General features: G+C 37.8%; 1 protein-coding gene across 2 annotated transcripts in view; it reads left to right on the top strand.

Moving 5' to 3' along the window:
• The window catches only part of gpm6bb (glycoprotein M6Bb), a 105,604-nt gene that overhangs the window by 78,461 nt on the left and 3,915 nt on the right, over positions 1–23,228 (top strand). The window contains exons 2-7 of one of the 2 annotated variants that reach the window (XM_067444697.1): positions 2,050–2,236; positions 2,898–3,054; positions 8,862–9,030; positions 12,505–12,578; positions 12,664–12,729; positions 14,266–17,119. In XM_067444697.1, coding sequence (XP_067300798.1) covers positions 2,050–2,236; positions 2,898–3,054; positions 8,862–9,030; positions 12,505–12,578; positions 12,664–12,729; positions 14,266–14,346 — 734 coding nt within the window. In that variant the 3' untranslated portion in view covers positions 14,347–17,119. Of the gene's footprint in view, positions 1–2,049; positions 2,237–2,897; positions 3,055–8,861; positions 9,031–12,504; positions 12,579–12,663; positions 12,730–14,265; positions 17,120–23,228 lie in introns of those variants that run through there. The other variant, XM_067444696.1, reaches the window with a different exon arrangement.

Consider the following 23,228-nt stretch of genomic DNA (forward strand, 5'->3'; position numbering starts at 1 on the left):
GGGTGCGTGCACAATGGGCCTGGGTTTAGTCCCTGCTCCCGGATGACGGGGGTCCATGCTCATAGGTGGCTTTAGATGTCATCATTTCAGACTTGCTCAACTTGTCCAAAACTATTTTTAGAAACTATTATTTTATGTAAAAAAAAAAATGTTTTTAATTGCTTTTAAATTGCGACGTACTTTATGACAATTAAGCACATTTCTTCCTGTAGGAACATTGCAATTTTTTTTTCAAAAAATCTAATTTTTATCTTATTTTAGGTTGTTAGAATTAAGCAAAGAAGGAAAATATATGCTCACATATCCATTGTATTCCCATATTATCATCCCATTTGTATTTTATTTTAAGTGTTTTTATTTTTCTCACTTTCTCATATTATTCCCATATTATTATCCCATTATATTTTGATTTAATTAATTAATTAATTTAATTTTTTCTTACATTCTCATATTATTCCCATAGTATTATCCCATTTTATTTTAATACATTAAATTAATGTTTTTTTTTTTTTTTTTATGTATTTCTTTTGTCTCATTGTCTCACATGGTATTATAATTTTTTTTTGCTCACATTCCCATAAAAGCTCTATTAATGGTTTATGTCTGTGATTTTTTTTTTTGAGACGTTTTCTTGTCTTTATGCTCTGTGTATTATGTAAGACTGGCAAAACCAGATCAGACCACGCATATGTGTTGTTATTGGACTGTTTGTTTTTGTTTTGAACCCAGACTGAGGAAGACACACACACACATGCAGTTCATTATCTGTAGTCTTTCACACTCTGTGCTTTACGCTGTTTTTAATGAGGCAGTTTTATAGCAGAGAAATAGTTCACCCCTAAAACCAGAACAATTTGTTTTTGACTCTCATGTTGTGATGCTGTTATTTTTTCCATGTTTTTGTTTTTCTCTGAAGAACAAAAGTTTTCAAGTTTTTCAAGTATCTCTTTTCCATTGAAACACACTTCATAGGCTCTGTTTACTCCTGGTGTTCAGTCGATCGGATCACAAGTGGACAACTCTAAACACAGGGTTAAACACAGGGTTAAACAGGTGTAAACACAGGGTTAAAACCAGGGTTAAACACAGGGTTAAGCAGGTGTAAACACAGGGTTAAACACAGGGTTAAACAGGTGTAAACACAGGGTTAAACACATGGTTAAACAGGTGTAAACACAGGGTTAAACACAGGGTTAAACAGGTGTAAACACAGGGTTAAACACAGGTATAAACACAGGGTTAAACAGGTGTAAACACAGGTGTAAACACAGGGTTAAACAGGTGTTAACACAGGGTTAAACAGGTGTAAACACAGGGTTAAACAGGTGTAAACACAGGGTTAACAGGTGTAAACACAGGGTTAAACACAGGTGTAAACAGAGGGTTAAACAGGTGTAAACACAGGGTTAAACACAGGGTTAAACATAGGGTTAAACATGGGTGTAAAAACAGGGTTAAACACAGGGTTTAACAAGTGTAAAAACAGGGTTAAACACGGGTGTAAACACGGGTGTAACACTGGGTTAAACACGGGTTAAACACAGGTGTAACAGGGTTAAACACAGGTGTAACAGGGTTAAACACAGGGTTAAACACGGGTGAAAACACATGGTTAAACACGGGTGTACGGGAAAACAGGGTTAAACATGGCTGTAAACAAAGGGTTAAACACGGGTTAAACACAGGTGTGAACACAGGGTTAAACACAGGTGTGAACACAGGGTTAAACACAGGTGTGAACACAGGGTTAAACACAGGGTTAAACACAGGTGTAAACACAGGGTTAAACACGGGTATAAACACAGGGTTAAACACAGGGTGTAAACAGGGTTAAACACAGAGTTAAACACAGGGTTAAACACAGGTGTAAACACAGGGTTAATTTTTGTGTGTATTCTTGGTTCAAGTGCAACAAAAGTCCTGAGATCTTGGACCACTCCGATGAACACCTTTTTCGGGTCCGTTTCGGGTCAAAATGACCCGAGGGAAGGATGAGAGTTATACTCTTAAAACTAATGACTGTGTGTGTGTGTGTGTGTGTGTGTGCAGGTTGTTTTGAGTGCTGCATTAAGTGTCTGGGCGGCGTGCCATACGCGTCTCTGCTGGCCACCATCTTGTGCTTCTCTGGTGTTGCTCTCTTCTGCGGATGTGGTCATGTGGCTCTGACAGGAACCCTCACCATCCTGGAGAACCATTTCTCCAAGATCACCTCGGACCACGCCATGCTGACTGACATGTGAGTGCTTGTTTTTGTGAAATATCAGGACACAAATGTGTATAATGACATGCGTATGTTGTATTGTAGCGCTTGATACCGGTCTTAAAGGAACACTCCACCGTTTTTAGAAATATAACTTATTCAACTTCTTTCCTACATTTAGATATGTGGGCAAATGCATTTTTGTCTCAGTGAATGCATTGTTTTAGTTTGGCATGGTCCCCACTAGCTTAGCTTAGCATAATGAATGAGATCCTATGTTGCCAGCTAGCATGTCCCGAGTAAAAGTGATCAAAAAAAAAAAAAAAAACCCACCTAATTACTTCTTGTGGCCTGCATATTCACCACAAGTACAAATAGCGCCTGTGCTTCCCCATAATGATATTTGTGAGTTATCAGCTTACTGGTGTGCATGTAAACACGCTCATTAATGAAACTGGTTTGTGTTTTTTTTCAGCTCTCCGAGATACAAATTAATCTCTTAAAATTATAAGATTCACCTGTTATTGTTCGTTAAATCTGCTCACATCTGTTGGCGCTTCACATTTGTCTTCGAGACTTATTTACAGTCACGTGACGAGGTTTTCTCAAGCAGAGCTGAGCCACGAGGGCAGAGGTTAATGCTCCAGATGTGCTCGAGCAGTAACAGCTGTGAACTCTTCTCTTTTCTCTTCTGCAGAATCCAGCTCATGCAGTACGTCATATACGGCATCGCCTCTTTCTTCTTCCTTTACGGCATTATTCTGCTCGCGGAGGGATTTTATACCACTAGTGCCGTCAAGGAGCTTCACAGCGAGTTTAAGACCACAGTCTGCGGACGCTGCATCAGTGGGATGGTACATCATATCCTGCTTTCCATCTGTCTTTAGTGCACTGCAAAAAATGCTTTTCTTACTTAGTATTTTTGTCTTGTTTCTAGTCAAAATATTAAATTCTTACCTTTAAAAACATTTACTAGACAAGTACAAATGATTGTCTTGTTTTGGGAAAAAATAACTCCTAATGAAGAAAGTTTTTGCTTAAAATAAGATTAAAATTAAAATTTGCTTAAAAATAATCTGCCAATGGGGTGAGAAAAATAATCTTGTTTCTGTTTGAATTAAGATTATTTTTCTCACCCCATTGGCAGATTATTTATCTTATTTTAAGCTAAAAACTCTCTTCATTTGGAGTTACTTTTCCCCAAATCAAGACAATTACTTTTGCTTGTCAAGTAAATACTTGTAAGAAAATACTATGTAAGAAAAGCATTTTTTGCAGTGTGTGTGTTCTTCTCTCTATCAGTGTAAATATCACTCCGGTGTAAAACAGTGTATCACTCCAGTGTAAAACAGTGTAATATCACTCTGGTGTAAAACAGTGTAATATCACTCTGGTGTAAAACAGTGTAATATCACTCCGGTGTAAAACAGTGTAATATCACTCCGGTGTAAAGCAGTGTAATATCACTCCAGTGTAAAGCAGTGTAATATCACTCCAGTGTAAAACAGTGTAATATCACTCCGGTGTAAAACAGTGTAATATCACTCCGGTGTAAAGCAGTGTAATATCACTCCAGTGTAAAACAGTGTAATATCACTCCAGTGTAAAACAGTGTAATATCACTCCAGTGTAAAGCAGTGTAATATCACTCTGGTGTAAAACAGTGTAATATCACTCCAGTGTAAAACAGTGTAATATCACTCCGGTGTAAAGCAGTGTAATATCACTCCAGTGTAAAGCAGTGTAATATCACTCCAGTGTAAAACAGTGTAATATCACTCCAGTGTAAAACAGTGTAATATCACTCCGGTGTAAAGCAGTGTTATATCCCTCCGGTGTAAAACAGTGTAATATCACTCCGGTGTAAAGCAGTGTAATATCACTCCAGTGTAAAACAGTGTAATATCACTCCGGTGTAAAACAGTGTTATATCCCTCCGGTGTAAAGCAGTGTTATATCACTCCAGTGTAAAACAGTGTAATATCACTCCAGTGTAAAACAGTGTAATATCACTCCAGTGTAAAACAGTGTTATATCCCTCCGGTGTAAAACAGTGTAATATCACTCCAGTGTAAAACAGTGTAATATCACTCCAGTGTAAAACTGTGTAATATCACTCCGGTGTAAAGCAGTGTTATATCCCTCCGGTGTAAAACAGTGTAATATCACTCCGGTGTAAAGCAGTGTAATATCACTCCAGTGTAAAACAGTGTAATATCACTCCAGTGTAAAGCAGTGTAGTATCACTCCAGTGTAAAACAGTGTTATATCCCTCCGGTGTAAAACAGTGTAATATCACTCCAGTGTAAAACAGTGTAATATCACTCCAGTGTAAAGCAGTGTAAAATCACTCCAGTGTAAAGCAGTGTGATATCACTGCAGTGTAAAGCAGTGTGATATCACTGCAGTGTAAAGCAGTGTAATATCACTCCAGTGTAAAGCAGTGTAATATCACTCCAGTGTAAAGCAGTGTAATATCACTCCAGTGTAAAACAGTGTAATATCACTCCGGTGTAAAACAGTGTAATATCACTCCGGTGTAAAACAGTGTAATATCACTCCGGTGTAAAACAGTGTAATATCACTCCGGTGTAAAACAGTGTTATATCCCTCCGGTGTAAAGCAGTGTTATATCACTCCGGTGTAAAACAGTGTAATATCACTCCAGTGTAAAACAGTGTAATATCACTCCGGTGTAAAGCAGTGTTATATCCCTCCGGTGTAAAACAGTGTAATATCACTCCGGTGTAAAGCAGTGTAATATCACTCCAGTGTAAAACAGTATAATATCACTCCAGTGTAAAGCAGTGTAATATCACTCCAGTGTAAAACAGTGTTATATCCCTCCGGTGTAAAACAGTGTAATATCACTCCAGTGTAAAGCAGTGTAATATCACTCCAGTGTAAAGCAGTGTGATATCACTCCAGTGTAAAGCAGTGTGATATCACTGCAGTGTAAAGCAGTGTGATATCACTCCAGTGTAAAGCAGTGTGATATCCCTCCGGTGTAAAACAGTGTAATATCACTCCAGTGTAAAGCAGTGTGATATCACTCCAGTGTAAAGCAGTGTGATATCACTCCAGTGTAAAGCAGTGTGATATCACTCCAGTGTAAAACAGTGTTATATCCCTCCGGTGTAAAACAGTGTAATATCACTCCAGTGAAAAACAGTGTAATATCACTCCAGTGTAAAGCAGTGTAATATCACTGCAGTGTAAAACAGTGTAATATCACTCCGGTGTAAAACAGTGTAATATCACTCCGGTGTAAAACAGTGTAATATCACTCCGGTGTAAAACAGTGTAATATCACTCCGGTGTAAAACAGTGTAATATCACTCCGGTGTAAAACAGTGTTATATCCCTCCGGTGTAAAGCAGTGTAATATCACTCCGGTGTAAAACAGTGTAATATCACTCCGGTGTAAAACAGTGTTATATCCCTCCGGTGTAAAGCAGTGTTATATCACTCCAGTGTAAAACAGTGTAATATCACTCCAGTGTAAAACAGTGTAATATCACTCCAGTGTAAAACAGTGTTATATCCCTCCGGTGTAAAACAGTGTAATATCACTCCAGTGTAAAACAGTGTAATATCACTGCAGTGTAAAACAGTGTAATATCACTCTGGTGTAAAACAGTGTAATATCACTCCGGTGTAAAACAGTGTAATATCACTCCGGTGTAAAGCAGTGTAATATCACTCCGGTGTAAAGCAGTGTAATATCACTCCGGTGTAAAGCAGTGTAATATCACTCCGGTGTAAAGCAGTGTAATATCACTCCGGTGTAAAGCAGTGTAATATCACTCCGGTGTAAAACAGTGTAATATCACTCCAGTGTAAAACAGTGTAATATCACTCCAGTGTAAAACAGTGTTATATCCCTCCGGTGTAAAACAGTGTGATATCACTCCAGTGTAAAACAGTGTAATATCACTCCAGTGTAAAACAGTGTAATATCACTCCAGTGTAAAGCAGTGTAATATCACTCCAGTGTAAAGCAGTGTGATATCACTCCAGTGCAAAGCAGTGTAATATCACTCCAGTGTACAGCAGTGTAATATCACTCCAGTGTAAAGCAGTGTAATATCACTCCAGTGTAAAACAGTGTAATATCACTCCGGTGTAAAACAGTGTAATATCACTCCGGTGTAAAACAGTGTTATATCCCTCCGGTGTAAAGCAGTGTTATATCACTCCAGTGTAAAACAGTGTAATATCACTCCAGTGTAAAACAGTGTAATATCACTCCAGTGTAAAACAGTGTAATATCACTCCGGTGTAAAGCAGTGTTATATCCCTCCGGTGTAAAACAGTGTAATATCACTCCGGTGTAAAGCAGTGTAATATCACTCCAGTGTAAAACAGTATAATATCACTCCAGTGTAAAGCAGTGTAATATCACTCCAGTGTAAAACAGTGTTATATCCCTCCGGTGTAAAACAGTGTAATATCACTCCGGTGTAAAGCAGTGTAATATCACTCCAGTGTAAAGCAGTGTGATATCACTCCAGTGTAAAGCAGTGTGATATCACTGCAGTGTAAAGCGGTGTGATATCACTCCAGTGTAAAGCAGTGTAATATCCCTCCGGTGTAAAGCAGTGTAATATCCCTCCGGTGTAAAACAGTGTAATATCACTCCAGTGTAAAGCAGTGTGATATCACTCCAGTGTAAAGCAGTGTGATATCACTCCAGTGTAAAGCAGTGTGATATCACTCCAGTGTAAAACAGTGTTATATCCCTCCGGTGTAAAACAGTGTAATATCACTCCAGTGAAAAACAGTGTAATATCACTCCAGTGTAAAGCAGTGTAATATCACTGCAGTGTAAAACAGTGTAATATCACTCTGGTGTAAAACAGTGTAATATCACTCCGGTGTAAAGCAGTGTAATATCACTCCGGTGTAAAGCAGTGTAATATCACTCCGGTGTAAAACAGTGTAATATCACTCCAGTGTAAAACAGTGTAATATCACTCCGGTGTAAAACAGTGTAATATCACTCCGGTGTAAAACAGTGTAATATCACTCCGGTGTAAAGCAGTGTAATATCACTCCAGTGTAAAGCAGTGTAATATCACTCCGGTGTAAAACAGTGTAATATCACTCCGGTGTAAAACAGTGTAATATCACTCCGGTGTAAAGCAGTGTAATATCACTCCGGTGTAAAGCAGTGTAATATCACTCCGGTGTAAAGCAGTGTAATATCACTCCAGTGTAAAGCAGTGTAATATCACTCCGGTGTAAAACAGTGTAATATCACTCCGGTGTAAAACAGTGTAATATCACTCCGGTGTAAAACAGTGTAATATCACTCCAGTGTAAAGCAGTTTAATATCACTCCAGTGTAATATCACTCTGGTGTAAAACAGTGTAATATCACTCTGGTGTAAAACAGTGTAATATCACTCCGGTGTAAAGCAGTGTAATATCACTCCGGTGTAAAGCAGTGTAATATCACTCCAGTGTAAAGCAGTGTAATATCACTCCAGTGTAAAGCAGTGTAATATCACTGCAGTGTAAAACAGTGTAATATCACTCTGGTGTAAAACAGTGTAATATCACTCCGGTGTAAAACAGTGTAATATCACTCCAGTGTAATATCACTCCAGTGTAAAACAGTGTAATATCACTCTGGTGTAAAACAGTGTAATATCACTCCGGTGTAAAACAGTGTAATATCACTCCAGTGTAATATCACTCCAGTGTAAAACAGTGTAATATCACTCCGGTGTAAAACAGTGTAAAACAGTGTATCACTCAAGTGTAAAACAGTGTATCACTCCAGTGTAAAACAGTGTAATATCACTCCAGTGTAAAGCAGTGTAATATCACTCCGGTGTAAAACAGTGTAATATCACTCCGGTGTAAAACAGTGTAATATCACTCCGGTGTAAAGCAGTGTAATATCACTCCAGTGTAAAGCAGTGTAATATCACTCCAGTGTAAAACAGTGTTATATCCCTCCGGTGTAAAACAGTGTAATATCACTCCGGTGTAAAGAAGTGTAATATCACTCCGGTGTAAAACAGTGTAATATCACTCCGGTGTAAAACAGTGTAATATCACTCCAGTGTAAAGCAGTGTAATATCACTCCGGTGTAAAGCAGTGTAATATCACTCCGGTGTAAAACAGTGTAATATCACTCCGGTGTAAAACAGTGGAATATCACTCCGGTGTAAAGCAGTGTAATATCACTCCAGTGTAAAGCAGTGTAATATCACTCCAGTGTAAAACAGTGTAATATCACTCCAGTGTAAAGCAGTGTAATATCACTCCGGTGTAAAGCAGTGTAATATCACTCTGGTGTAAAACAGTGTAATATCACTCCGGTGTAAAACAGTGTAATATCACTCCAGTGTAAAGCAGTGTAATATCACTCCAGTGTAAATCAGTGTAATATCACTCCAGTGTAAAGCTCCAGTGTAAAGCAGTGTAATATCACTCCTGTGTAAATCAGTGTAATATCACTCCGGTGTAAATCATCTGTTCTCTATGTGAATATATAGTAAAGTGTGATTAATTCCTGTGATCATCATCACTCTTCATAATCCTTCACTAATCATTCTCATATGAGGATTTGATGCTCAACACACATTTATGATTATTACCAGGTCATATTTGAATCGAAACAGATTTATAAAAGCGTCTCTTTCTCAGTTTGTGTTCCTGACGTACATCCTGGGAATCGCCTGGCTTGGTGTTTTCGGTTTCTCTGCGGTTCCGGTGTTCCTCTTCTACAACATGTGGTCAACCTGCACTGCCATGCGCTCTCCGGTGGCCAACCTCACCTCCATCGAGAGCATCTGCGTGGACATTCGTCAGTACGGTACGGGGCAGGAATCCTGGCATTATTCAGCTGTTATCAAGATATCGATAGATAAATAAGTTTATGCTTATGATGATATATGATATGATATAATGATATGATATACACTGCAAAAAATGCTCTTCTTATTTAGAATTTTTTTCTTGTTTCCAGTCCAAATAGATGTATTTACTATATAAGTAAAAAGACATAAGATATGTTTGCTTGTTTTCTGGAAAAAATATCAAAATGAAGTGAGTTTTTGCTAGAGGTCGACCGATAGTGGATTTTACAGATAGCTAGGTTGGACCTCGCTTGCCGATAACCGATTAATCGACCGATAGTTTTTAAAAAGATACTAGATAAAAATATAATAATAATACATAAAATAAAAGGTAAAAAAGCAGTGCTGAACTTTATTACAAGAAATTTAAAAAAGTACTGAACCATGAAAATGTGTTAAATTTCATATGAAAATATTCAAATGAGTTTTAACAGAAAAAAAATTCTACAGAAAATAACTAACACATTAAAATATTAAAATAAATGTTTCTTTAGCTATAACCTAAAAACATGAATGTAAATGTCAGGTAACAGACGGCAAATCCCATTAGTTAACAATGATGTATTTATTTAGCTTACATGAACTAAATGCATTATGTAATGTAGATTTTACAGCATGTATTAATATTCGATCAATACAATTCTACGTTAATTATTCATGTTAGTTCAAAGTGCATAAAAAAGGTTAACAGATAAAACTAACAATGAATAATACTTCTACAGCATTTATTAACCTTTCTTAATGTTACAAATTGAATATTATTGTATTATATTAAGCGTTATCATTTCATACAAATCCAAACAGTTCGCTTTTTTAGAACACAACGGTTTTCTTATCAAAATAACAACATATGCATTGACGTCTAGGGCCCTATTTTAACGATCTGAAACGCAAGTGTCAAAGCGCGGAGCGCAAGTAACTTTGTGGGCGGGTCTCGGCGCTGTTGCTATTTTCCCGGCGGGTTAAATGGCTCTTGCGCCCGGCGCAAATCTAAAATGGGTTGGTCTGAAGTAGCTTCATTATTCATAGGTGTGGTTTGGGCGTAACGTGAATAAACCAATCAGAGCGGCATCCAACATTCCCTTTAAAAGCAGCTGCGCAAGCTCCCTTATGGGTCGCTATTATTATGGCGTATTTACCAGACGCACGCCAGGAGCGGTTCACAGCCGACGTGACTGATGTTCTTGTAAGAGCAGCCCTTACGAAACAAAAATATATTGCAGTATATTGGAAAATGTAATGCAATACATTAGGAAATATATTCACATATATGGGAATTAATATTTATATCTTTCAATATATTGCAATATATTGAAAGCGGCAATCATTTGTAAATTTTGCAATATATTACATGAATATATAATATATTTTATAATACCATCAATATATTATTCCATATATTTACAATATATTAAAATATATTTCAAGTAATATATTGGTAAATATATTTTCCTTTCGTAAGGGAGTGAAAGACAGAGAAGTTGTGTTGTATGGGGATGGGAGAAACCCACCCAAAATAGCGTCGGTTAAACAGTTTTTTAGTTTTTCAGTCGATTTTTTTTTCCTGGTTCTTGACGGACAAACCAATCTGTCAGATGTCCTTATATACAGATATGTCTTGCCACTATTGGGCAAACAGGTCTGATCCTTAATTACTACAATAAGCCTAAATAATTTGTAAGCTAGATTTATGCCTATTTTTTCACGTCTTCGCAATGTGTTAATATTTTTTTTTTTAGTGTAACAATTTATGATTTGCCAAAATAACTGTTGCATCTGTGTAGATTTCATGAGCAAAGTGTATGCGCGTTGTGCACGCTCTACATTATGGTCAAGCATGGCCCTTAAAATAGCATAATGAACATCCGCAACGCAGGTTTTTTCTGGTCAGTGGCGCAACTGTTTAATGGAACAGCAAAATAGCTCCAGGGATTGTTTGCGCCGGAACACGCCTCCTTTTTTGCGCTGAACCGCCCAGGGAGCGCAAGTTCATTCACTAGTTTAGCGACGTGCTTCTGTGGAGGGAAAAGCGCGCTTCGCGCGGGTGCAAAATAGGAATGACACATGCGGCGGTGTACAAAGTCAATTGCGCTGGGTGCAAGATAGGGCCCCTAATGCGTTTATATTATTATACAGTTTCTCACATCAAAAAAAGTTTCTCAGTTACATCGCTTTAAATGCTTGAGGTAACCGTTGCTGTTAATATTAGCGTCCTGTCAGCCTTGATGACAAAGTACATATACTGCTGTTCTTCCCCTGCTAAAGCATCTAGTCAACAAATCAATTACTTTATAATGATTTGGCAACATGTACTGAAGTGTTCTGTATTCATACCGTTTCTCTGTTGGTGTTTTAAACGTGCATCAGATGTGTCAGCGCTCTGTGCAGCGAGAGCAGTGAAGCGCGGAGCCTCACGTGTCCTCACGTGTTAATGTAAACAGTGATAGTTTTTCATTTGTCCTCTAGAGGCCGCTCTCGCGCTATATAATGCCAGCAGACCCTTCTCAGAGCTCTCGTGGCTTCTGTGTAATGACAGCAGCCTTTTCAGCCGCTCCCGCAACGGACACAAACCGGAAAAACTATCGGTATTGATTTTTGCCGATAACGATTGTTCCTCTAATCAGCTATCGGTGCCGATTAATCGGCAAATCCGATGAATCGGTCGACCTTTAGTTTTTGCTTAAAACAAGCAAAATTATATGCCAATGGGGTGAGAAAAATAATCTTATTTCAATCAGAAAACAAGCAAACATATCTTATGTCTTTTTACTTATATAGTTACTAAGTAAGAAGAGCATTTTTTGCAGTGTATGTTTACAACAGCCCACAAACAGTAAACATTGACATACATTTAATCCACCTTCTAAATACTGTGAATTTCTACTTGTGATTTATTCAACTCTAAAAAAACAACAACAAAAGAGTGTTTCAGCCTCACTTTATTGAATCTTGTGCCTCTGATTTGATGGTAGCAATGCAAACTCATTGTGTATGACATGATTAGGGTCAGAAACCATATTAGCCAGCCTTAGCAAGTTGGTATAATAAGCTGACTCATAAAGCTTCTCAAGACCAGAATCAACAGATTTTTAGTTTAAACAACTTAGTTTTTGACATAACAGACAGACTCCTATACAAAATAGAGTTGCAATATTGCAGTGTACTCCTTCTAACAGACCTAAAGAACAGCAGAAGAATCTGTTTTCTTACTCCAAATGACCTACGACGACGAAGGAAATAAATTCTCTGCTTTGTTTGTTCACATAGAGTATCAATATGATTTTTCCACGTTAATCATCAGTCATGCATTTGGCAGATGCTTTAATCCGAAGTGACTTGCATTGCATTTAAGGTTTACATTTGATCATGCATTTCCTGGTAATTAGACTCATGATTATTTGCTATAAACACAGTTTTGTATGTCTAAACAGGTATTATTCCATGGAACGCGACTCCAGGCAAAGCCTGCGGCTCGACGCTAGGGGATATCTGCAACACCAGTGAGGTATGAACACACATTTGGCACACTTTAATGCATTACCTGAGTTGTCCAGCAGTTGATATGCATGATTTCTGCTCGTGTGCTGCAGTTCTACCTGTCGTACCATCTGTATATTGTGGCCTGTGCCGGAGCCGGAGCGACAGTCATTGCTCTGGTAAGCAGAAGCTTCTCTTATGGTCATATATGGGGTGTTTGTTCCCCTTCCTCCTTTTTTTGTCCCTTCATTCCCAGTGCCATCTAATGCAAACCATGCGCTTTAAGCCCCTGATCTAAGGGTTAGTTTGAGGTGGGATGTCAGCTTTAGCAGAAGCGCTTCTCGAGAATCATGCACAATTCATGAGAGCATTAGATATTTTACTTTCTTAAACAGTAGTTAGTCACATGCATTACTGATACCTGAAGGGAAATGGAGTGTTATTGCATCAAAACAAGACATTGCGACTTAAGATGACAGATTTAACACCACATAACTAGTCCAGTTATAATCAATAAAGCTGTCAATACTGGAAGCGTCTGATGTGTCGTGTTACAAGGTGACGGACGACCTGTTTATATTATTATTATTATTATTATTAGTGCTGTTAAACAATTATGTGTACTGTGTATAATTAATATGTGTGTGTGTGTGTGTGTGTGTGTGTGTGTGTGTGTGTGTGTGTGTGTGTATAAAAACACACATGCATGTATATATTTAAGAAATATTTGTATGTATATACTGTGTATGTATTTATAACATTTATATTATATATAAATATACATATTTTATATATATATATATATATATATATATATATATATATATATATATATATATTACAAAAATTACGATAATACATGCATGTGTGTTTTTTTTAAATATATATATACACACACATAATAATTATACGCAGTACACACATATTATGTAAACAACTTTTATTTTGGATGCAGTTAATAGTTTGACAGCACTAATTATTATAATTATTATCAAATAGTTTTAATTTTAATTGTATTATTTATTTATTTAATTTCATTTAATTTGATTTTTGTGTATTTTAATTGCATTATTTATATTCATTATTTTCGCTATAAATTTATTTTTAAGGTAAAGCAATTTGCTGTTTTAAACTTCTGACATCACTTCAAAGCAACTTGGGATGGTGTTTGACTAATTAAAATTTCTTCCAAACTGCGTGTGTATATTAAGTGCGCGCATGTAAGTGTGTATATTATTTACGTTAATATCGTAATTGTTGTTTTAATGACGTGCAATATTTAAATGTGTTGAGTATGTTCCTCACTTTGCACAAACACGCCTAGAGTGTGCATGCACTGTGATTTACTCTAGTAAAATATAGTAAAAATGCCCCCGTATGAGTTTTTGTCTTTTAGGCTATATTTATATCCTATGATATACACACAACACAAACGTGACGATTTCCCCCCAAATATCAGCGGAATTGCGAATGCGATATTGAATTTATACAACAGTTTAATAAACAATTAAGTGACTTACATTGTAGACACAGTATTGCCTGTTTTGCGTCTGAGCGACACACAGCGGCGTTTCGTTGCCGAATGAATCGGTCCATTTGAACGAATCGGACGCTTCCAGTTGTCGACAGTGTTAGTGCTTGAATCTCAGACTTATTTTATCTGTCTCTTCAGTCATTAATTTGGCATCTCATATTTGTGCTTTCTCTTCCACCAGCTCATCTACATGATGGCTACCACGTATAACTTTGCTGTTTTGAAGTTTAAGAGTCGAGAGGACTGCTGCACTAAATTTTAACGCAGTTTCATCAGAGTGCCTAGAATGAGCAGCCACTGACTATATGGACTAAAATAATAGAGATGAAAACAAATGAGAGAAACATTTCATTGCTTTTGACATGTAATGTGTAAATATAGGATTGTATACAGATGTAGCATTTCCGACGCAGGTGCTGTAAACATGGACGTGTTGTTATCCAGAGTTTGCCTTTGTTTCTGCAACCACTAGAAAAGCTTAATTTGAAGCCTAACATAGTCTCTTTAAATCCTCCTGCAGTCTCTTTGACTAAAGTATTATTATCAGTCAGGACAGGCAAAGACTTTTTCAGAGAACAGTATTTTCCCATTCATTTTCTCAATACAGCTTCTGGAAAAAATTCTGATCCATAAAAAAACGCGCAAAATTACATTTGATTCAATTGAAAATTGACCAAATCAGACAAAAGGCTGAGACCCATTTAGTCTTTCATTAAGAAATGAAAGCTTTTATTCATCAAGGACGCATTAAATTGCCCAAGAGACATTTATAAAGTTACAAAAGATTATATTTGAAATAAATGCTGTTCTTTTGAACTTTCTACACTCTAAAAAATGCTAGATTAAAAAAACCTAAGTTGGGTTGAAAATAGACAAACCCATCAATAGGGTTGTTTTAACCCAGCCATTGGGCTAAATGTTTGCCTAACGTACTTTTATTTAACCCAACTCTTGTATAAAATTGCTGTATGGGTGACTTAAAATGAACCCAAAATGATTTGGAAAGTTACATAATACAGTTGGAAAATACACATAATTACTCGAGGCAACAGTTATAATCAAAAGGTAAACATTTATTAATAAGCAATTTATTATTGTTTAAATATTATTCAATAACCGTATTAATGATGTTCATGTATTAAACATATCAAGGCATGTTAACTTCCAACATACTTTAGGTTCACTTTAAGCAAGCAATACAGTCATTTTTAAACAATAGTTGAGTTAAATAAAACTACCCAGCAGGTTGGACAAACATTTAACCCATCCGCTGGGTCAAAACAACCCAATTACTGGGATAAAACAACCCAATCACTGGGTCAAAACAACCCAATCACTGGGTCAAAACAACCCAATTACTAGGATAAAACAACCCAACCGCTGGGATAAAACAACCCAATTACTAGGATAAAACAACCCAACCGCTGGGATAAAACAACCCAATTACTGGGATAAAACAACCGGTGGGATAAAACAACCCAATCACTGGGATAAAACAACCCAACCGCTGCGTCAAAACAACTTAATCAATGGGATAAAAAAAAAAAAATTCACTGCACAATCAAAACAACACATTCCCTAGGTCAAAAAGAACAAAACCACTGGGATAAAACAACCCAATCAATGGGTCAAAACAACCCAACCCAATGACTGGGTCAAACCAACCCAATCACTGGGATAAAACAACCCAATCAATGGGATAAAACAACCCAATAATTGGGTCAAAACAACCCACTAACTGGGTCAAAACAACCAATCAATAGGATAAAACAACCCAATAACTGGGTAAAAAAAAACCAATTGTTGGGTCAAAACAACCCAATCACTGGGTCAAAACAACGCATTCCCTGGGTCAAAAAAACCCAATAACTGAGATAAAACAACCCAATAATTGGGTCAAAACAACCCACTAACCGGGTCAAAACAACCAATCAATAGGATAAAACAACCCAATCACTGGGTCAAAAAAAAACAATTGTTGGGTCAAAACAACCCAATCACTGGGTCAAAACAACGCATTCCCTGGGTCAAAAAAACCCAATAACGGAGATAAAACAACCCAACCATTGGGTCAAAACAACCCAATCACTGGGTCAAAACAACCCGATCACTGGGATAAAACAACCCAATCACTGGGTCAAAACAACCCAACCGCTGGGTCAAAACAACCCGATCACTGGGATAAAACAACCCAATCACTGGGTCAAAACAACGCATTCCCTGGGTCAAAAAAACCCCAATAACTGGGATAAAACATCCAAACCTCTGGGTTTGTCCATTTTCAACCCAGCTTGGGTTGTTTTTAACCCAGGATTTTTTTAGAGTGTATTTATCATAGGAATAATCCAGAGGAATAAAATGTATGACAAATCCTACAAAAAAATGAAGTGATAATCATCATGCATGTTTATTGAGCATTAACTCATCATATTAGGATGATTTCTGAAGCATTTCTTTTGTTGGATGGTTTATATTGCACTAATATTTCATAATTTGCTGTATTTATGATCAGATAAATGCAGCTGCTGAGAGAAGCAGATTTGATGAGTTTTACTGCCATGAGCTCAGAGGTTTGAAGAAGCCCTCTGTAGGGGAAATGAATGGGATTTGTTCTCCCAGAACTTGTTGAGGTGTATTTGGGGGAAATATATATTTTCTAAAGATCTAATTTTTTCTGAATTTTTGCCGATTGTGCCAGCGAGCCCTCCAGTGTTTTAATGCTGTTTACAGTTTTCAGTGTTGTTTTTATCATTTCTATTCATTTGTTTTAAGCAGTATTATGAAGATTGTTGGTATTTTTAATCTTTACAGAGTTATTTTAAACAGACTTTTCACTGTCCAAATACAAATAAATACTTTGAAATTCTGAAAACCAGATATTTAGTTGCATTACCTGATCAGATTTCATTCAGAACTGCATCTCTATGATCAGAACACACACGGCAGATCTTGTCATGTATTATTATAGGATTTGCTCATCATAACTCTGTCTGCTTTACTATTAATAAACAAAAACATGCTGTTATTAGGAACAAGCTGTGTCCTTTGATTTAAGGTCATTACTAAAAACTGTACATAAGAACACAGAAACCGTCCTAAAATCCTTCTATTAAAGGGGTCATGACATGATGAGGTTCACTTATTTACACACAAAACAACCTTCTGAAATTATCATTTTTTAAGGCGTGGCTCCTTTAAGGCTTGTCACTCAATGGCCTGTTATGATTGGCTAACGTCATTGCTTAGGGTTTTTAGGGGCCAAGCACCTATTGAAATTGTTAGATTTCTTCTTATTCCGCCATTGAAGTCTATTGCAGCCTATTGAACCGTTGCGGGAAAGTTGTGAAATTTTGTACACTGGTACAGGTCAGTACCAATAGTAACCACACCAAATTTGGAGTCTCTAAATCGTCCCTCTGGCGCCACCAACTGTCCAAAGTTTCAGTCATATTAGGCTAATATCTTTTGAACCCTAAGGGCTATAAACAAAATTCTTTAATTCCTTGGCTAAAGCTGATGCGATTGCACTGTTTGACGTCTTTGCCGTTATGCAAATTTTCCCGCCATTTTGAATTTTCGGAAAAACCTACATTTTTTAACTCCTAGGCTGGTGCTACAATGTGCACGAAATTTAACCGGGTCATCTTCAGGTGGTGCCAACAAAACGTTATGGATTTTAAGTTGATTTGTCAAATTGTTTTCGATAAACGCGCAAAGAAATTTTACGTAGCGGTTGTGAAAATACAAGTAAGGCTATATCTCCGCAACGCTTTATCGTGTTCAAACCGAACCTGGTACGTTATCACAAGCACGACCTGAGGCAACATGCAGTGTCTCGGTGCAGCGCCACCTACTGGTCCAAAGATACAAAAATGTCTATTTTTAGTTATAACTTCTGAACTGTTTGGCCAAACATAATAAAAATAAAAGAATAATTCGATTCGGGACGTCATGTCGAGTTGACTGATAGCCAATTTTTGGTCGGCCATTTTGAATTATGTGCCAAAATGCTGTATTTTTTGAACACATGAACAGATTGTTACGAAACTCTGTATGGGTCATCAGCACGATGTCCTGAAGTAGCCTGAGACGTTTTGAAACAGCGCCACCTAGTGGAGTTTTTTTTTTTTCCAAATGCTTATGGGTGTGGTTGACATATTTTGATGGGAGTAACTTTTTTTGTCTCCTAAATCCTTGCCGAGTCCAACGATGCCAGACTTGCCATGTCTCGGCATATGGTTTGCGCAGCGTTGTAATTTAGCGCTTATAAAACATTCGCTGATACCTTCAAAACCGCTAGTCCGATCGAGAGGAAACCAGGGTCAGAAGTTCGCAAACAGAGGTCGATAGCAATATGCTAATGCCCGAATGTCAAAATATTTAGGGGTAGTAAAATCTAATCAAAGTCAGGTGGAGTCATTATAATGGCTTCTGTGTGTTTTTGATGCGCACTCACATTGTGTAAATTGAAAGAAAATCTAACGTATTTGACGCGTTAGCTTAACCTGAAATACTGCTAAAGAAATAAACATGTATATAAACTATATAGATTATTAACAAATTATTAACAACTATTAGAACATCAATGATAGTGAAATATCAATATATAGGTTTTTTTGCGCCCCACACTTTTCTAAATGTGCTCCAACATTTTCCCCTTAAGAAGCGTCAAGCCTTGATGACGACTGAATTGAGCTGAATTATTTGTGTATTTTTGTAATTGAGCGGTCAAAATCACACAATTTTGTTCAAATGTGTTTTGGCATATGTAAAGTAAAAGTTGTTTATGGGATGCTTAAATGCATGAATTACAATTGAACTAAACTCGTTACATTTAGTCGACTAAAACTTAAACCAGGAGATTAAAATATAACTCAATCAAAATTTTAATATTAACACTGGTGTAGACAAATGTCAGCTGGTAGGCGAGGCCTATTACCCAAATGGGTGGGGCCTATTGCGTGATCTATAACTATTGGTCGATGTCTTGCTCTGGAGGCGGGGCATATGCAAATGTGTTTGCCTGTGTGACATCACAATATCAAAACGAGCTGTTTTCGGGGCTTGATTAAAATAAATGCCTTGTTTATTATGAGAGAGACTTTTTAAGCTCTGAATCCTTAAGGTACACACATGGCATGACCCCTTTAAAGCTCTGTTAATAACGAGCTGATTTCTGGTAGCAAAGCAATGCGGAGGTCTTTTCAAATGTGGCTCGTCCAATCAGGATGTGTTTGAGGTGCGGTTATTATTGCATTACCCGTCAACGATTGCATGCTTCCTTCCACATGATTGATCCATATTCCTGTGGGATTGGTGGCTTTAGATTATGATACTGAATCTGTGCACACACACACACTTCTCCTCAGTGGTGGTTATTGAGCCGCTTCCATCTGTGCACTTTCACACTAACCCTCATTTCAAGCTTAGCTCTGCTCCGCATTCAGTCCCTCACACCCCAGCCTCCTGTGTGCTTTAAATATGCCGTAATATTCACCTGTGTCTGTGTACCTGTGTCTGTGTACCTGTGTGTGTGTGTGATTGTGTTTGTGTAACTGTGTGTACCTGTGTGTGTGCGTATCTGTGTGTACCTGTGTGTGTACAGTGAAGGAATAGTTCAGTGTGTGTGAAACCTGTTGTGTTTTCTGTGCAATGCACGAGAGAATGCAGTTATTCTCATTGCTCTAAGCATCACATGACTTCATGATAGTTTATATATTTTGTGATGAATAAAGTTATATATATATATATATATATATATATATAGTGATTTGCTGTATAATGTTATCCAGCTTTAACTGCGACTCATGTAGATATTATGATATTAATATCAATATCATGATTTTCTGCTTTGAAACAATGCGTGGAAGAATTATTCCTTTACTGTGTGTGTGTGTGTGTGTGTGTGTGTGTGTGTCTGTGTGTGTGTGTGTGTGTGTGTGTGTGAATGACTGAGCGAGTGTGTCTGTCTGAGCAAGTGTGTGTATGAGTGTGTTTAAGGTAGTTTGAGTGTGAGTTTGAGTGTGAGTGTCTGTGTGAGTGTGAGTTTGAGTGTGAGTGTGTTTGAGTGTCTGTTTGAGTTTGAGTTTGAGTGTGATTATAAGTTTGAGTGTAAGTTTGAGTGTAAGTTTGAGTGTGAGTTTGAGTGTGAGTTTGAGTGAGAGTGTGTGTTTGAGTGTCTGTTTGAGTTTGAGTTTGAGTGTGAGTGTGTTTGAGTGTCTGTTTGAGTTTGAGTTTGAGTGTGATTATAAGTTTGAGTGTAAGTTTGAGTGTAAGTTTGAGTGTGAGTTTGAGTGTGAGTTTGAGTGAGAGTGTGTGTTTGAGTTTGAGTTTGAGTTTGAGTTTGAGTGTGAGTGTAAGTTTGAGTGTAAGTTTGAGTGTAAGTTTGAGTGTGAGTTTGAGTGTGAGTTTGAGTGTGAGTTTGAGTGTGAGTTTGAGTGAGAGTGTGTGTTTGAGTGTCTGTTTGAGTTTGAGTTTGAGTGTGAGTGTGTTTGAGTGTAAGTTTGAGTGTAAGTTTGAGTGTGAGTGTGTTTGAGTGTGAGTGTGTTTGAGTGTGAGTTTGAGTGAGAGTGTGAGTTTGAGTGTCTGTTTGAGTTTGAGTTTGAGTGTGAGTGTAAGTTTGAGTGTAAGTTTGAGTGTAAGTTTGAGTGTAAGTTTGAGTGTAAGTTTGAGTGTGAGTTTGAGTGAGAGTGTGTGTTTGAGTGTCTGTTTGAGTGTGAGTGTGTTTGAGTGTGAGTGTGTTTGAGTGTCTGTTTGAGTTTGAGTGTGAGTGTGTTTGAGTGAGAGTGTGTGTTTGAGTGTCTGTTTGAGTTTGAGTTTGAGTGTGAGTGTAAGTTTGAGTGTAAGTTTGAGTGTGAGTTTGAGTGAGAGTGTGTGTTTGAGTGTCTGTTTGAGTGTGAGTGTCTGTTTGAGTGTGAGTGTGTTTGAGTGTGAGTGTGTTTGAGTGTGAGTTTGAGTGAGAGTGTGAGTTTGAGTGTCTGTTTGAGTTTGAGTTTGAGTGTGAGTGTAAGTTTGAGTGTAAGTTTGAGTGTGAGTTTGAGTGAGAGTGTGTGTTTGAGTGTCTGTTTGAGTGTGAGTGTCTGTTTGAGTGTGAGTGTGTTTGAGTGTGAGTGTGTTTGAGTGTCTGTTTGAGTTTGAGTGTGAGTGTAAGTTTGAGTGTAAGTTTGAGTGTAAGTTTGAGTGTAAGTTTGAGTGTAAGTTTGAGTGTGAGTTTGAGTGAGAGTGTGTGTTTGAGTGTCTGTTTGAGTGTGAGTGTCTGTTTGAGTGTGAGTGTGTTTGAGTGTCTGTTTGAGTTTGAGTGTGAGTGTACGTTTGAGTGTACGTTTGAGTGTAAGTTTGAGTGTGAGTGTAAGTTTGAGTGTGAGTGTAAGTTTGAGTGTGAGTGTGAGTTTGAGTGAGAGTGTTTGTTTGAGTGTCTGTTTGAGTTTGAGTGTGAGTTTGAGAGTGAGTGTGAGTTTGAGTGTCTGTTTGAGTGTGAGTGTAAGTGTAAGTTTGAGTGTGAGTTTGAGTGAGAGTGTGTGTTTGAGTGTGTGTGAGTGTGAGTGTCTGTTTGAGTGTGAGTGTGTTTGAGTGTCTGTTTGAGTGTCTGTTTGAGTTTGAGTGTGAGTGTGAGTGTAAGTTTTGAGTGTGAGTGTGAGTTTGAGTGAGAGTGTCTGTTTGAGTGTGAGTTTGAGTTTGAGTGTGAGTTTGAGAGTGAGTGTGTGTTTGTGTGTCTGTTTGAGTGTGAGTTAGAGTGTGAGTTAGAGTGTGAGTTAGAGTGTGAGTTAGAGTGTGAGTTAGAGTGTGAGTTAGAGTGTGAGTTAGAGTGTGAGTTAGAGTGTGAGTTAGAGTGTGAGTTAGAGTGTGAGTTAGAGTGTGAGTTAGAGTGTGAGTTAGAGTGTGAGTTAGAGTGTGAGTTAGAGTGTGAGTTAGAGTGTGAGTTAGAGTGTGAGTTAGAGTGTGAGTTAGAGTGTGAGTTAGAGTGTGAGTTAGAGTGTGAGTTAGAGTGTGAGTTAGAGTGTGAGTTAGAGTGTGAGTTAGAGTGTGAGTTAGAGTGTGAGTTAGAGTGTGAGTTAGAGTGTGAGTTAGAGTGTGAGTTTGAGTGTGAGTGTGTGTTTCAGTGTCTGTGAGTGTGAGTTTGAGTGTGAGTGTGAGTTTGAGTGTGAGTGTGTGTTTGAGTGTGAGTGTGAGTTTGAGTGTGAGTGTGAGTTTGAGTGTGAGTTTGAGTGTGAGTTTGAGTGTGAGTTTGAGTGTGAGTGTGAGTTTGAGTGTGAGTTTGAGTGTGAGTTTGAGTGTGAGTTTGAGTGTGAGTTTGAGTGTGAGTTTGAGTGTGAGTTTGAGTGTGAGTGTGTGTTTCAGTGTCTGTTTGAGTGTCTGTTTGAGTTTGAGTGTGAGTTAAGAGTGTGAGTTAGAGTGTGAGTTAGAGTGTGAGTTAGAGTGTGAGTTAGAGTGTGAGTTAGAGTGTGAGTTAGAGTGTGAGTTAGAGTGTGAGTTAGAGTGTGAGTTAGAGTGTGAGTTAGAGTGTGAGTTAGAGTGTGAGTTAGAGTGTGAGTTAGAGTGTGAGTTAGAGTGTGAGTTAGAGTGTGAGTTAGAGTGTGAGTTAGAGTGTGAGTTAGAGTGTGAGTTAGAGTGTGAGTTAGAGTGTGAGTTAGAGTGTGAGTTAGAGTGTGAGTTAGAGTGTGAGTTTGAGTGTGAGTTTGAGTGTGAGTTTGAGTGTGAGTTTGAGTGTGAGTTTGAGTGTGAGTTTGAGTGTGAGTTTGAGTGTGAGTTTGAGTGTGAGTTTGAGTGTGAGTTTGAGTGTGAGTTTGAGTGTGAGTGTGTGTTTCAGTGTCTGTGAGTGTGAGTTTGAGTGTGAGTTTGAGTGTGAGTGTGAGTTTGAGTGTGAGTGTGAGTTTGAGTGTGAGTTTGAGTGTGAGTGTGAGTTTGAGTGTGAGTTTGAGTGTGAGTTTGAGTGTGAGTTAGAGTGTGAGTTAGAGTGTGAGTTAGAGTGTGAGTTAGAGTGTGAGTTAGAGTGTGAGTTAGAGTGTGAGTTAGAGTGTGAGTTAGAGTGTGAGTTAGAGTGTGAGTTAGAGTGTGAGTTAGAGTGTGAGTTAGAGTGTGAGTTTGAGTGTGAGTTTGAGTGTGAGTTTGAGTGTGAGTGTGTGTTTCAGTGTCTGTTTGAGTGTG

Source organism: Pseudorasbora parva, chromosome 5, assembly GCF_024679245.1.
Source record: "Pseudorasbora parva isolate DD20220531a chromosome 5, ASM2467924v1, whole genome shotgun sequence".
NCBI lineage: Eukaryota > Metazoa > Chordata > Actinopteri > Cypriniformes > Gobionidae > Pseudorasbora > Pseudorasbora parva.